This window comes from Entelurus aequoreus, linkage group LG21 (assembly GCF_033978785.1).
Source record: "Entelurus aequoreus isolate RoL-2023_Sb linkage group LG21, RoL_Eaeq_v1.1, whole genome shotgun sequence".
NCBI classification, from domain to species: domain Eukaryota; kingdom Metazoa; phylum Chordata; class Actinopteri; order Syngnathiformes; family Syngnathidae; genus Entelurus; species Entelurus aequoreus.
Window position 1 is genome coordinate 23,152,786 of NC_084751.1, and position 17,168 is coordinate 23,169,953.

The 17,168-nt window shown below is 40.7% G+C and overlaps 1 protein-coding gene across 1 annotated transcript in view; it reads left to right on the top strand.

The window, feature by feature from the left end:
* The window catches only part of LOC133638936 (lipoxygenase homology domain-containing protein 1-like), a 28,473-nt gene extending 12,760 nt beyond the window's left edge, over window positions 1-15,713 (top strand). Inside the window, exons 10-14 of the mRNA XM_062031982.1 lie at window positions 3,662-3,847; window positions 3,932-4,102; window positions 8,550-8,688; window positions 11,135-11,290; window positions 15,182-15,713. Coding sequence (XP_061887966.1) covers window positions 3,662-3,847; window positions 3,932-4,102; window positions 8,550-8,688; window positions 11,135-11,290; window positions 15,182-15,662 — 1,133 coding nt within the window. The 3' untranslated portion in view covers window positions 15,663-15,713. The remainder of the gene's footprint in view (window positions 1-3,661; window positions 3,848-3,931; window positions 4,103-8,549; window positions 8,689-11,134; window positions 11,291-15,181) is intronic.
* Window positions 15,714-17,168: the final 1,455 nt, after the last annotated feature.

Sequence of the window (17,168 nt, forward strand, 5' to 3'; positions counted from 1 at the left end):
GAATGCCCCTATAATAAAATGCCGATGATGTAAGCAAAAGAGCGTGCTAGCATTTAAATGTGGTTTATATGTATGTTGCGTTTATCCTCATGTTACCCGACCAGGTTTATCTTGTTTATCGGAAACAGTCATGACTGCATCGCGGCAATGAAATAAATCCTCCGTTCGCCTTTTGCTCCCTCTTTTGATCACACATGCTGTTTTCTCGCTCCCTCCCCGCTCGCCAGCACCTGATCAATGTGGTAGTGAGGCGAGGAGCCTGAGTCGACATCAAAGTGCTCCGGCAGCCGCATGCGAGCTGAGACACAGTCTTGCCCAAGTAATGAACAAGGCTGAAACATAACATAGGCAATGCAGAGACATTGGGTAATGGACTCTTCGGGGACCCTTAGGGGGCTGAACTGCATCGATAACACTGGAGGGTCAAGTGCATAAGTGAACAAGAGAGGGACGTGAAAAGACAACTTAAAGCTGCACAGGAAGTGAATTAGAAAGGGCATTCAATGACTTTATGACTCTTCATCTTTCTCTTCCAACGGCTCATTTAAAATGACTTTTGTTCTCCCTTTTATTGCCACTGCAGTGAATAATACATGATGGAGGATTCAAAGCCCTGAGGCGCAACTCAGTCTCCTGTCTTCTCACATTGGCTGTTCAGCAATAATCGTCAAGAATTAATAGTACCTCATTTTCCAGGCTATGGAGTGCAACGGTATTTAAACCACCGAAATTAGCTGCACCTGACCATAAGCCAGAGAGATATTAACCAGTACGGAAGTTTTTGTAAATATTTATTTACATACCTTATTTGTTTCCAAACAGTGCCTGTTAAACGGCAGTAAAACGGTTGTTCAAACAAAACAGAAGTCATTTTAATGGACCCACTAACTGCGGAGGCTAGAATGCCATTGTAAGTTAACAATACTAACACAGACACTTGTAATCGGTTAGCATGTTTGCTAAGGCTAACGACGCTACCTTGATTACATTATGATAGCACATACAAATCGTCGGCGATCACTCGAAACGAGTATGATTGTCCTCCTGTTGGTGGATTGCCTTCAGGAGAACGCCTGTGCGTGAAATCTTTTAAAGTGGGGAGACTGGTGCACAGACAGCCACCACCTTGGCAAAGAGAAGGCCAGGGTCCAATGGCATGGAGACCAAGACAATTGGGGGCCCATCTTTGCTGCAGCCTTCTTCCGCCTTTGTGACCGTTGTGGAGCTTCTATGCAACCATCATCCGCCCACTCCGCCGTCGAGGTCTTTGTTGACGAGGGAGACGCGCAGACTCCAACGTCACTTCTTCGTTGTGGGGAGCTGTATCCGGTGGCAAGGGAAACCTAGGACGACCGGCACCTCCTCACAGCTGCAGGAGGCTGCCGGAGCTCCGGTCTGTCGGAGTACCGCCTATGGTGCACCTACCAGCACTTGCTTTTCTCTCAGGGTGTGCTCCTCTAGCCTTTTGTCTTCCCAGACTAACCCACCAGGCAGCGGGGCAGTGGTTGGGTGATGCCAGGGCGTGTCCACAAAGTGGTCCTGCGCATCACGCCTCTGGGGACCACTGCAGCTCCGAGATCCCCTGCCACGTTTGCCTTGGGCCCCGGGGCCCTAGTTACCGTGTGTGGCCACGTGGAGGCCTGACAGGAGTCTTGGTGAAGGAGAGGCTGTGTACTGGCAGGAGAAGACTGACGCACAATGCTGCTTCTCCGTTCACCACAAGGGCTAGCCAGTGGCAGTGTCTGTAAGCGAGAGGTTAGCAAGCAGGTGGGAAGTAAGCAACCTTCCCTCTAACTACTGCACTAGATGCAGCACAACACCCTGTAGGCTGGGCCCACACACACACACAAATATGCACAGACATCACACCTGGGACAGTTTAGTAAGTATGAATTGTTTTACAAACCCTGTTTCCATATGAGTTGGGAAATTGTGTTAGATGTAAATATAAACGAAATACAATGATTTGCAAATCCTTTTCAACCCATATTCAATTGAATGCACTACAAAGACAAGATATTTGATGTTCAAACTCATAAACTTTTTTTTTTTTTGCAAATAATAATTAACTTAGAATTTCATGGCTGCAACACGTGCCAAGGTAGTTGGGAAAGGGCATGTTCACCACTGTGTTACATGGCCTTTCCTTTTAACAACACTCAGTAAATGTTTGGGAACTGAGGAGACACATTTTTTAAGCTTCTCAGGTGGAATTCTTTCCCATTCTTGCTTGATGTACAGCTTAAGTTGTTCAACAGCCTCCGTTGTGGTATTTTAGGCTTCATAATGCGCCACACATTTTCAATGGGAGACAGGTCTGGACTACAGGCAGGCCAGTCTAGTACCCGCACTCTTTTACTATGAAGCCACGTTGATGTAACACGTGCCTTGGCATTGTCTTGCTGAAATAAGCAGGGGCGTCCATGGTAACGTTGCTTGGATGGTAACATATGTTGCTCCAAAACCTGTATGTACCTTTCAGCATTAATGGCGCCTTCACAGATGTGTAAGTTACCCATGTCTTGGGCACTAATACACCCCCATACCATCACAGATGCTGGCTTTTCAACTTTGCGTCGATAACAATCCGGATGGTTCTTTTCCTCTTTGGTCCGGAGGACACGACGTCCACAGTTTCCAAAACAAATTTGAAATGTGGACTCGTCAGACCACAGAACACTTTTCCACTTTGTATCAGTCCATCTTAGATGAGCTCAGGCCCAGCGAAGCCGACACCGTTTGTGGGTGTTGTTGATAAACGGTTTTCGCCTTGCATAGGAGAGTTTTAACTTGCACTTACAGATGTAGCGACCAACTGTAGTTACTGACAGTGTGTTTCTGAAGTGTTCCTGAGCCCATGTGGTGATATCCTTTACACACTGATGTCGCTTGTTCATGCAGTACAGCCTGAGGGATCGAAGGTCACAGGCTTAGCTGCTTACGTGCAGTGATTTCTCCAGATTCTCTGAACCCTTTGATGATATTACGGACCGTAGATGGTGAAATCCCTAAATTCCTTGCAATAGCTGGTTGAGAAAGGTTTTTCTTAAACTGTTCAACAATTTGCTCACGCATTTGTTGACAAAGTGGTGACCCTCGGCCCATCCTTGTTTGTGAATGACTGAATGGAATCTACTTTTATACCCAATCATGGCACCCACCTGTTCCCAATTTGCCTGTTCTCCTGTGGGATGTTCCAAATAAGTTTTTGATGAGCATTCCTCAACTTTATCAGTATTTATTGCCACTTTTCCCAACTTCTTTGTCACGTGTTGCTGGCATCAAATTCTAAAGTTAATGATTATTTGCACAAAAAAAAAAAGTTTATCCGTTTGAACATCAAATATGTTGTCTTTGTAGCATATTCAACTGAATATGGGTTGAATATGTTTTGCAAATCATTGTAGTCCGTTTATATTTACATCTAACACAATTTCCCAACTCATATGGACACTGGGTTTGTAGTTGAGTTGGCCATTTCTATGGAAATAACAAGGACTGTTATGTAAAATGTCATGTAACCCTAAAATAGTCTCAATTACTATTAATTAATTTGTGCACAATTAGTGTGTGAGGTTTTATTTACCAACTCTCCAGTTGCTAGCATGAATTTAATCCGATTTAGAATCGTCGCTGAACCACTCAATCTTGCTATTTTCAGGGGCTGGAACCGACGCCAATGTATGGATCATCGTCTTCGGAGAGAACGGAGACACAGGGACTCTGGCGTTGAAAGAGTGCAACAGGTCCAACAAGTTTGAGCGCAAACAGGCGGACACGTTTCGCTTCGCCGACATCCTGAGTCTGGGAGAGCTCTCCAAAGTGCGAGTGTGGCACGACAACCGGGGTCAGCCATCTTAAACGAAACATGCTAATTGGCCCTTAATGAGCGCTCGTTATCTTTTGACTTGCTTATCGTCGTCTCATGCAGGTCCCTCACCGGGATGGCACCTGGACTACATCGACGTGAAGGATGAGCTCTTGGACAAAACCTTTCGCTTCCCATGCGACCGCTGGCTCGCCAAAAACGACGGCGACGGGCAGATCATGAGAGAACTGGCCTGCGCTAACAACGAATACTTGGACCTGGATGAGAAAACCAGTACGTAAATGTTCTCATTAATCACACAAATTTGAAAAAAGAATGGACTTTAAATGGAGAGAGGCTGTAATTTATGATTTTTTGTTTTGTTTTTACTTTAATAATGATTTGGCGGTCATTCTTTAACAAGTACTTTAATAAATAGGGATGTTTTTTTTGATTGATTTAAACTTTTATTAGTAGATTGCACAGTACAGTACATATTCCGTACAATTGACCACTAAATGGTAACACCCGAATAAGTTTTTCAACTTGTTTAAGTCGGGGTCCACGTTAATCAATTCATGGTATAAATATATACTATCAGCATAATACAGTCATCACACAAGTTAATCATCAGAGTATATACATTGAATTATTTACATTATTTACAATCCGGGGAGTGGGAGGTGGAGGGGGTTGGGGCGGGGTTAGGTTTGGTTGCTATCAGCACTTCAGTCATCAACAATTATATAATCTGAGAAATGGACATTGAAACAGTGTAAGTCTGACTTCGTAGGATATGTACAGCGAGCGGTGAACATAGTGAGCTCAGAAAGCATAAGAAAAAGTACATACATTTTATTATTTACATTTGATTATTTACAATCCGGGGAGGTGGGATGTGGTGGGGGGAGGGTGTTAGTCTAGGGTTGTAGTTGCCTGGAGGTGTTCTTTTAGTGCGGTTTTGAAGGAGGATAGAGATGTAAAACTGTCATCTCGCAGAGTAAAATAAAAAATATTTATCAGGAGGTTGCCTACAGCCACAGTTTTTGACCCAGCACTAACTAGAAACCCTAGCAAATACTGGTTTTTCGTACATCACGCACCCGACAACTAAGACCAAGAACAAATAGAGTAGTGTTGCCGCAATTATTCAACTTATTTGATGTGATCAATAAGAGTCTAACGGGAGAATAGTACGACCACGTACTTTGCGACACCGAGCAAAGACGTCAGAAGCAGTGGCGGGCCGTCAGGGCCAGCAAGGCCTTCTCTGCTGGCCTAACATTGAGTTAAAGTTAAGGTGAGGGGAGCAGTGAGCAGCAGCGGTGGCCGCGCCAGGGGAATAATTTTGATGATTTAACCCCCAATTCCAACCCTTGATGCTGAGTGCCAAGCAGGGAGGTAATGGGTCCCATTTTTATAGTCTTTGGTATGACTCGGCCGGGGTTTGAACTCACGACCCACCGATCTCAGGGCATCATGATCATAATTAAAGATAAAAGTAATTTTTAATTAATTAAATATCTAAAAGTATTCATATTCTCTTCATGTCGTATTATGCTCGTTCCAGTGCTGTTGTTTTTAGTTTTAGTTTGTATCCAATCAGAGTTCAGCAAGCTTATGTTGCCATGCTGTACCAAATCTGCCGGAGGCATTTAGAATCAACAATGCGGGCGTCCGTGCATTGTAAGTGAACGGGGACATACAGGTGATAGACATTTGCGATAGCCAATCAGATCACGTGTTGTTGTCAGTAAGGCCTTCGAGCTGGCCGCACGTTGAACGTGACATTTACCCGTCCTGTGGTTGGATACTCATCAGGACCGTTAGCGGATGATTTTGAGAGACAGTTGTGATAGCCAATCAGATCACAAGTTGTTGACAGAATCCTCTCTAAGTAGCCTGTGATTGGATACTCACTTGTCATTCCAAAGTGAGTATCCATTCACAAGTTTCAATTTAGCAGGAAGCGGGAAGTGTTGCGCCGTAGCCAGACCGGGATAGCAGAGAAGGAGAACAAAACGTTGATTAGGTGGCAGATATATTGCAGCATCCCGGAAGAGTTGGTGCTGCAGGGAATTCTGGGAATTTGTTCTGTTGGGTTTATGTTTTGTTGCGGTGCAAATTTTCTCCCGAAATGTGTTTGTCATTGTTGTTTAGTGTGTTTTCACTATATGGCACATGATTATGACCGTGTTGGCGTTGTTCATACAGCCACCCTTAGTGTGACGTGTATGGCTGTTGACTAATTTTGCTCTTCATTGACATATGTGATCAATATCAACAGGATCATTAATTTTGGTAATATTTTCTTGACATCTACCCCTAAAGGCCATTATTAACCTAATAAACACTACAATATATTTGCAAGACCATATTTAAAAAATGATAAATAAAAAGAAACTTAAATCTTGTTTGACAATGTCCATCAACCCCGGAAGCTAGCTTAGCTGTTCTGACGATCAAATGTGTACACTGTTGATGTGAATCAATGCCCAGTAGGGCGTAAATGCGTTCCTGTATAGTATTTCTATAGCAATGGTCATGTGGTGACATAAATGATGGTATTTTGAGAGGTAATCATTGAAGTCGGACATCACTGTTGGCCTAGGTGGGAAATGCACGGCCCGCCATTGTTTAGAAGCCATTTTTTTAATGCCAAAGAATATTAGGTAAAATTAGATGAGAAGATGTCAGGTTCAAACACTGATGACATCTATTAAACAAGTCAAGAAGCAAATAATTAAACAGAGACAGAATTAAATTTGGCTCAATTATAGGGGAAAGGTCTGGGTTGTAATCTTATACAGTCTCCAACACGCTCTGGCGAAAGATTGTACGCCACCCCTTTTATTTGGACTTTCCCTGATTACATGGCAACAGCTGTATCTAAGGGATGTGGGTCGTAAACAGCCATCGCCTTTGATTACAACAGTTCAAAGAAAAGGTCGTAAAACAGTTCACAGAAAAGGTCGTAAAACAGTTCAAACAAGCGGTGCCTGGAGTGGAGTCAGGCCCTGCTTCCTCTCTGTTTTGTAGTTTTTGGGTCAGACAATATCTTTCTGTTGATTACAATACATGAAAGAAACAGAACACCTTCATGTTGCTTCCCATCCAACACAGTGGAGTTTTACAAGCCTTTTGATTGGTAGGATTAAAGACAGTTTTGTCCTCTCGCCAGGAACTCAATGTAACACAAAGTTTTGTGATAACTTAGATATAACTATTCTAACATGAACATTTCTGGAGAAATTGTGTATGATTGTTTTAAAAGCTGAAGCCGAACTGAAATGCTGATGAAATGAGAACAGCTGATCTGCATCGTTTTATTTTTATTTCTTAACAATGCCTTCACTCACTCCCATGTTAGCATGCTGCTAGCGTTAGCCCACGAGCAGCTAGTATTGAAATCCATGATTTTAAGAGTTAAACGTAAACTAGCTAAGGGGTGGCATGGCGAAGTTGGTAGAGTGGCCGTGCCAGCAATCGGAGGGTTGCTGGTTACTGGGGTTCAATCCCCACCTTCTGCCATCCTAGTCACGTCCGTTGTGTCCTTGGGCAAGACACTTCACCCTTGCTCCTGATGGCTGCTGGTTAGCGCCTTGCATGGCAGCTCCCGCCATCAGTGTGTGAATATGTGTGTGAATGGGTGAATGTGGAAATACTGTCAAAGCGCTTTGAGTACCTTGAAGGTAGAAAAGCGCTATACAAGTATAACCCATTTATCATTTATAAAAAGTCATCATGCTAACATCGGAACAAAAGGGTATGCGCAAAGACTCTGGTTTACTACTGAAGGGCCTTGAGCCGGCTGTTAGGGTGCCTAATTTAATAACCCTTGTGTTATGTTCATATTGTTGTTACTCAGCCAGCGTTTGTGGGTCTGATGGACCCGTTGCATTTTGTGGCTTTTAATGCCTCACAATCAAACACTTTTGTGTTAAAATACTGAACAGATGTTTACCTTATCCCAATAAACATATGTTCAGTGTTTAACATAAAAGTGTTTGATTGTGAGGCATTAAAAGCCACAAAATGCAACAGGTCCATCAGACCCACAAACGCTGGCTGAGTAACAACAAAATGAACGTTGCACGGAAAATTTCTCTGCCAGTTTCTGCATCCCACAGGGATTCTTCTTTTGTGTTTCTGCACCTGCGGTTCCCACACGAGGTTGCAACATTGTTTGTCAACACTGTCTGCTCTCATTTTCTCGCACATTTGACCCTCTGATGTTCTGTGTACCTACACTCTGTATGTGTGTGTGTGTGTGTGTGTGTGTGTGTGTGTGTGTGTGTGTGTGTGTGTGTGTGTGTGTGTGTGTGTGTGTGTGTGTGTGTGTGTGTGTGTGTGTGTGTGTGTGTGTGTGTGTGTGTGTGTGTGTGTGTGTTACACAGATCATCAATTTCCACACTTCTATTAGCCCCGGGTCCAGTAGACCCGGACATCTTATATGTAATAGATATGTATGGTATCATTAAATATGTATTCTGATGTATGTTCTTCACAGAAAATGAGCCAAAGTCAGTGAGTCTCAGTTTGAAAAATTAATTAATTGTATCATTTTTCTTTTAATAAAAAAATGAAAACGGGTCCCACAGACCCGAACACCACACATAGGTTAAAACACTGAATTCAGCTCCTTGATCTCAGTTGAAAAAACTAGTCATAGAGAATAGAGCCATTAATTGGAGCATAAAACTGTTTTTAATTGACGCACCTTTCTTATTTCCTCCCAAAGAGTATGAGATTTGCGTCACAACCGGAGACACAGATGATGCTGAAACCAAAGAGAGCGCCTGGATTGTGCTGGAGGGGAGGAAGGGACGTTCAAAGGAATTTTTGATGGAGAACTCGTCGAAGAAGAAGAGGTTCTTGCGGTAGGTTCTTGCTTGTGTGCATTCTTCACACTTTATGAGATAATCCACACCATAATGTCCACATTGCTTCTCTCCAGCCAATTGAACAACAGGCAGGAGAATGTTAGGATCGTTGATATGGAGGGTCAAATGGGACAAAATGTATTAAATAGATAAATCTTCAAATAATTACTCAAATGTTATTTAAATATTTCATGATTCAAATAATTTTTTCATGAACCCGTGTGGTAGAGCTTCATGAATTGAGTTTATCTGTCGAACTCACCCATCAAAGTCAGTGGCGAGGCTAACAAAAACCTAGTCCAATGATTGTTTTGGTCATGAAATAATTAAATACATCACTAAATCACAAGATCATTCAATCAATCAATCACAGTTTACTTATATAGCCCTTAATCACAAATGTCTCAAAGGGCTGCACAAGTCACTCAGATCCCACATCAAGGCAAGAAAAAACTCAACCTAATGGGCACAATGAGAAACCACAGAGGGGTGCAATTCATCAACATTATGACATGATGACATCTATAATTAGTTGAATGATGACATAATGAATTAATTCTGAAAAAAAATGAATGCAATTATGAAATACAATGAATTAATAAATCATGAAATAATGAATTAAATTGTAAAATCATGAAATAGTTAAGTACATTGTGACATAATTAATTAGATCATGAAATTATGAATTCAATCATGAAACAATATTAAAATCGTAAACTAAATAAATACATTCGGAAACATTTCATTAAATCATGAAATAATTGATTAAATTGTGAAATAGCTCAATGGTGGTATAAGTAACTGATGTAACTGTAACTGACCAATTCATTAAATAATTAAATGTAATTTTACATTGGAAAAATGAATGACCCATTTAATAATACCAGTATGTACAAACCCCAAAACCAGTGAAGTTGACACGTTATTAGCTCATTTGGAATGTGATGCCTGCAACGTGTTTCAAAAAAAGCTGGCACAAGTGGCAAAAAAGACTGAGAAAGTTGAGGAATGCTCATCGAACATTTATTTGGAACATCCCACAGGTGAACAGGCAAATTGGGAACAGGTGGGTGCCATGATTGGGTATAAAAGCAGCTTCCATGAAATGCTCAGTCATTCACAAACAAGGATGGTGCGAGAGGGTCACCACTTTGTCAACAAATGCGTGAGCAAATTGTCCAACAGTTTAAGAACAACATTTCTCAACGAACTATTGCAAGGAATTTAGGGATTTCACCATCTACGGTCTGTAATATCATCAAAAGGTTCAGAGAATCTGGAGAAATCACTGCACATAAGTGATGATATTACGGACCTTCGATCCCTCAAAAAACGACATCAGTGTGTAAAGGATATCAATGGGCTCAGTAACACTTCAGAAAACCACTGTCAGTAACTACATTTCGTCGCTACATCTGTAAGTGCAAGTTAAAACTCCAAAGCCAAAGCCATTTATCAACAACACCCAGAAACGCTGCCGGCTTCGCTGAGACCCAGCTCATCTAAGATGGACTAACGTAAAGTGGAAAAGTGTTCTGTGGTCTGACAAGTCCACATTTCAAATTGTTTTTGGAAACTGTAGACATTGTATCCTCCGGAACAAAGAGGAAAAGAACCATCTAAATTATTATAGGTACAAAGTTGAAAAGCCAGCATCTGTGATGGTATGAGGGTGTATTAGTGCCCAAGGCATGGGTAACTTACTCATCTGTGAAGGCACCATTAATGCTGAAAGGTACATACAGGTTTTGGAGCAACATATGTTGCCATCCAAGCAACATATTTTTCATGGACGCCCCTGCTTATTTCAGCAAGACAATGCCAAGCCACCTTCTGCACGTGTTACAACAGCGTGGCTTCGTAGTAAAATAGTGCGGGTACTAGACTGGCCTGCCTGTAGTCCAGACTTGTCTCTCATTGAAAATGTGTGGCGCATTATGAAGCCTAAAATACGACAACTGAGACCCCGGACTGTTGAACAACTTAAGCTGTACATCAAGCAAGAATGGGAAAAAATACCACCTGAAAAGCTTCAAAAGTTGGTCTCCTCAGTTCCCAAACGTTTACTGAGTGTTGTTAAAAGGAAAGGCCATGTAAGGCAGTGGTAAAACTGCTGCCATTAAATTCTAAGTTAATGATTATTTGCAAAATAAAATTAAGTTTCTCAGTTCCAACATTAAATATCTTGTCCTTGCAGTCTATTCAATTGAATATAAAATCTGTTGTATTCTGTTTTTATTTACGAATTACACAAAGTGCCCACTTCACTGGTTTTGGGTTTTGTATTTAATTCACATAATTTGTATTAATTCAGTACATTTAGGTAGCTATGTAAAGATGTATTTGTATATTTAAATTTGTCCCATTTGACTCTCCATTGAAGACGCGTTTGAAAAGAAGGTGATGCAGCTTGTACTGTAAATTATTTTCTGCTCCTGTGCAGAGGACACGTTGACAGGTTTGAGTTCTCGTCCAAGAACCTCGGCGACATCGTCAGTATCTGCGTGGGCCACATGTCCAAGGATGGAAAGAAAGTAAAAGGAGAGATTTTCTGGCATGTGAAGGAGATTTTTGTGACTGAAAGAGAGCTGGGCAACAAGTAAGACATTTTGGACGCTGACATTAAGTTTGGATGATTTTTGCATTGATCGACCAGCACTTGTGTAAATTTGACATAAAACATGTGACAGACACAAACTATTCATCAATTTCAAATACACAGTATATGTGCTATACAGGAGGTCCTCGCATGTGAACTACTTTTGTTCCTAAGGTGCTACCTAAAAAAGGTCACTCGCACTCTCCACAGAACACACGTGTGTTTTCAATTCATTCATGAGAACATGTCCGTAGCCATGAAACGTGGTAAACCGAGGACCACCTGTATCTATAATATCTCCCTACAAATATACAAAAGATGCTGACATAATCACTTTCACACCCATTCATGAAAAATGACAGGATGGTAACTTCTGTCAACATGCCATGATATTATGCTGATTGTTCGTAAAATGTTCAAAGCTTTTCACTAGCTTGGATGGGAAGTTTACCTGAGAAATATTGGTAATATTTATTTTCTCAGTTATTTTTTTTTGGTATTATATTTACAGTATTTAAGCATTTTTTATTGTAGAGTTGTGTATCTTTTGTTTTTTTTAATATATTAACCATAAACATTTAATAATATATTACCCCGAAGGGAATAAGCGGTAGAAAATGGATGGATGGATGGATATTCTATTTCAATTTACATTAAATATATACATATATTTATTTTGTTTTATCATTATTTTAATGTTTATGTATATAAATCAAACTAAAATATGTATGTGTGTGTGTGTGTGTATATATATATATATATATATATATATATATATATATATATATATATATATATATATATATATATATATATATATATATATATATATATATATATATATATATATACATATATATATATATATATATTAGTTAGATTTGTATGTTTTTATTTTAAGAACACAAGTCATTTCCCTTTCATTGAACATGAATACAAAATATTAGTATGTTTAGTGGAACATTGAAATAAAAAATTATATTCTTTTGCATAATGTGCATGCATTTGACTTTAATTCATAGTTTAGTAAATGTTTATATTGTATTAGACAATACATTATTTTTTTTGTTTTTTCAATTTCATTTCTATTTTGCAAAACACTGAAATGAATGAACTATTGCCTAAATTTGCCAAAACATTTTTTTTGTGTGTTTTTGTAACATCCACTTTTACATCCATTCATGCAAAATGACAGGACGGTAACTTCTGCCAAAACACTTAAGACTTCATTTCTGGCAAATGATGCAGATTGTTGGTAAAATGGTCAAAACCTCCCAACTGTAGCTTGGATGGGAAGTTAAACAGGAAATCTTGGTAATATGTAACTGCTTTTTGTATGTATTTATTTTAAGTAAACTAATTGAAAATTGAACGGTGTATAATGAATATTGCGATGTTAACTAACTACATTTTTAATGTACAATTGTGTAACTTTTATTTTCTATTTTTTAATGTATTAACAATACGTCTTTCTTCTTTCGTGTATCGTCTTCATATGTCCATCTTCGTGTCGTGTAGCCACTCCCTCGTCTCAGGTCCCACTTGGAAGAGGCCCTCCTCTGAAGGTGGTCTATGCCGGTGACAGGTGGTGATGATGTGGTCGGCAGTCTGCTCAGGCTCCCCGCACTCCCACGCTGCACTGTCTGTTAGGCCCCACTTCTTCATGGACGCTTTGAAGCAACCAACCCCTGTGCGAAGGCGGTTCAGGAGGGTCCATTGCCGGCGAGGTAGATCTTCTCCCTCCACGCCACCTCCAGGATCCTGGGTTAATGGTGTAGGCGTGTCTGTCCTGCTGACTCCCACTCCTGCTTCCATTCCGCTGCCAGCCAGGCTTTGGTTGTCAGATCCTCCGGGATGGAAATAAGCATCTCTTGTGCGGCCTGATTGTATGGGTGGCGGGACTTGAGTCTGCTTGGAGGTGTTGCCATGGTGGTGGTTTCATGGAGGAGGTGCCAGCTGTGTTCCTGGGCTTTCCTTGCCAGGGCGAGGGTAGCAGCCTCTCGCCGTAGGCCGGCTGGCGCTATCCCTGCTAGGACTGGCAGGTAGAACACGGGGGTGGGTTTCAGGCAGCCACTTATGATCCGGAGGGCATTGTTGATGGCCGTATCGACCTTCTTGGCATGTGGGCTTCTACACCAGGTTGGGGCACAGTACTCAGCCGCAGAGAATACGAGGGCTTGTGTGGAGATACGTAGTACCTTGGCCGAGGCCCCCCAGGTTGTACCAGCTAGGCGCCGGATGAGTGAGACCCTTGCTGTTACTTTAGCCCTCACTTCATCCAAATGTTGTTTGTAGGACAGTGTCCTGTCCAAGCGTACGCCCAGGTACTTTGGGGCCTGCTGGAACTCCAGGGGTTTGTTGTCCACTAAGATCTCCAGCTCCCTTCTTGCTTCCCTGTTGCAGAGGTGGAATGCTGCTGATACAGTCTTTCCCTTACTGAGCTGCAGTCGCCAGCTTCGAAGGTAGGCAGCCAGGACGTCCATGTCCTGATTGAGACCCTCTTCAACCACATTCCATGTGGGCCGGTGTAGCATGATGGCTAGGTCATCCGCGTATCCATACCTTCTAGATGTCGTCACCGGTAGGTCAAAGATGTAGATGTTGAAGAGCATCGGTGAGAGGACAGACCCTTGTGGGACCCCGTTTCTCAGCCTCCTGAGTCTGCTACGCTGGCCATCACTGGTCTGGAGAATGAAGCTGCGGTTTGACAGCATCTCCATGATGAAGTTGACCATATGACGGTCCGGGATTGTTCTCAGCAGCTTCAGGTGGAGTCCGCGGTGCCAGACGGTATCGTAAGCATCAGTCAGGTCCAGTAGATACGTCTTTAATAATACATTTTATTTCAATTTCATTATTTTTATTTTATTTTATTTTTTTTTTATTTGAATGTTTTTATCTTAACATAAGGCCTCCCCTTCCCCTTTTATTGAGAATCAGCGGACATTTGTTTATAATAATGTTTTATTTTAATTTGTACTTTGATACATTTTATACTTTATTTGCCATTTTACATAATTCATCATATACATTTTTTATTTAACCAAAAATGGAGTACAATATTGCATACATTGGCATTAAATAGTGTTTAGTAATAACAGCCACTTTCACATCCAAACATGCAAAATGACAGGATGGTAACTTCTGCCAACACACCTCTGCCATCACAACAATAACACAGTCTTACTTATGACTTAAATTCTGGAAAATGATGCCAATTGTTCATAAAATGGTCAAAACCTCCCAACTGTAGCTTGGATGGGAAGTTAAACCGAGAAATATTAGTAATATGTAACTGCTGTTGTGTTTGTTTTGTATTTATTTATTTATTTGAAGTAAACTAAATTAAATGGTGTATAATGAATATTGCGATGTTAACTAACTAAATTTTTAATGTACAAGTGTGTAACTTCTTTTCTTATTTTTTAATATATTAACGATACGTCTATAATAATACATTTTATTTCAATTTCATTATTTTCATTTTTTTATTTTTTTTTAATGTTTTTATGTGAACAACATAAGGCCTTCCCCTTTTATTGAGCATCAGTGGACATGTGTTTATAATAGTGTTGTTTTTTTTTATTTGTACATTAATACATTTTATACTTTGACATTTTACATAATTCATCATTTATATTTTTTAATTAACAAAACATTATTTATTGCATACATTTGCATTAACCAGTGTTTCGTAATAACAGCCACTTTCACATCCCAACATGCAAAATGACAGGATGGTAACCTCTAACACACACCTCTGCCAACACAATAACACAATCTGACTTATGACTTAAATTCTGGAAAATGATGCCGATTGTTCGTAAAATGGTCAAAATTGTACCCTACATGCGTACCTGACTGGATCCTTCTCTGCTCCCTCGTTTTCAGGTACATCTTCAGCTGCGACGCCCAGGTCCCCTTGTCCCCGAAAAGGGACGACTTCTTGACCTTCGAGTGCACCAAGTTCATCGAGAGCTTTGCGAGTAAAGCCCGCAGCCTGGTTCCAGTCAAGTACGAGATCATCGTCATCACGGGCGACGAGAAAGGCGCGGGCACGGACGCCAACGTCTTCATCACCATCTTTGGCTCCAACGGCGACTCGGGTCGGCGGCAGCTGCGACAGAAGTTGCGCAACCTTTTCGAGCGCGAGCAGACGGACCGGTTTCTGCTGGAGATGCTGGACATGGGCGAGCTGCAGAAGGTTCGGGTGGAGCACGACAACTCGGGTCTGAACCCCGGCTGGCTGTTGGACCGCGTGGAGGTCACCAACACGGCGAACGGGGTCACCACCATTTTTCTGTGCGGCAAGTGGCTGGACACCAACAGGGCTGATGGGAAGATTGCCAGAGTCCTCTACCCCAAATACTAGTCCAGGTACTTTGACCTAATGACTCAGGAAAATCAATGTGCCATTCTTTGTAACAGCTTTATAATGTTTTATAAACGAATAAATTCCCACTTGGATGTTCTATTGTGAGTCCATGCAAACACCCATAGAACAGAAGAGCAATAATATGGAGTACACTAATTATTACTACCACTAGAATAAAGTCATTGAATAATGCTCATACAATGACGTAAATTTTTGTTTTTAATTACAAAAACATGCAAACAAACATGTATTCTTTGAATGAGGATATTTTGATATTTAAAGAAAATACAAGCAAAAAAAATGTGTTCCTCATGATATCACTACTTTGGTAATGGCTATGTTAATGTTTTTTTGTTTTTTTTTAATTTAGACATTTTCTTTTAGTACAGGGGTGTCCAAAGTGCGGCCCGGGGGCCATTTGCGGCCCGCAGCTAATTGTTTACCGGCCCGCCACACATTCTGGAAATGCTATTGCAAAAAAAAAAAGAACATTAAAAAAAGTGGAATGAGGTGAAACCTGACGAGAAAAAGTTGCAATGTTGACACAAAGCTGCCATGCAGGCTGTTTTTTTTTTCTTTTGTCTTTCTTTCTTTTTCTTTTTTTGCCACTGCACAAAAAAAAAATAATGACAAATAATCCATGTTATAATTAATTATTTTCAAAGCTCCAATTAGTTCAAATTTTTCACTTTAAAATGTTTTATGTGGTAAATATTGCATATATTGTGTAGTTGCCATAATAAAACAAAGTTTTCTTTGACAAAAGAGCATAAAACAAACAAAATAATAGTTCAAACGTAAAATTGACAGATATATCTGAAGTTGATCTCGTAACTTAAAGGCCTACTGAAATTAATTGTTTTTATTTAAACGGGAATAGCAGATCCATTATGTGTCATACTTGATCATTTCGCGATATTGCCATATTTTTGCTGAAAGGATTTAGTAGAGAAAATCGACGATAAAGTTCGCAACTTTTGCTCGCTGATAAAAAAAAACCTTGCCCCTACCGGAAGTAGCGTGACGTCACAAGCGGTAGTACTGCTCACAATTCCCCGTTGTTTACAATGGAGCGAGAGATATTCGGAGCGAGAAAGCGACGATTACCCCATTAATTTGAGCGAGGATGAAAGATTTGTGGATGAGGAACGTTAGAGTGACGGACTAGAATGCAGTTCAAGAGATATCTTTTTTCGCTCTGACCGTAACTTAGGTACAAGCTGGCTCATTGGAATCCACACTCTCTCCTTTTTCTATTGTGGATCACGGATTTGTATTTTAAACCACCTCGGATACTATTTCCTCTTGAAAATGAGAGTCGAGAAGGCGAAATGGACATTCACAGTGACTTTTATCTCCACGACAATACATCGACGAAGCTCTTTAGCATGAGCTAACGTGTTAGCATCTGTCTCAAATGCAGATAGAAACAAAATAAATAAATCCCTGACTGGAAGGATAGACAGAAGATCAACAATACTACTATCAGGAGACACTGAACCA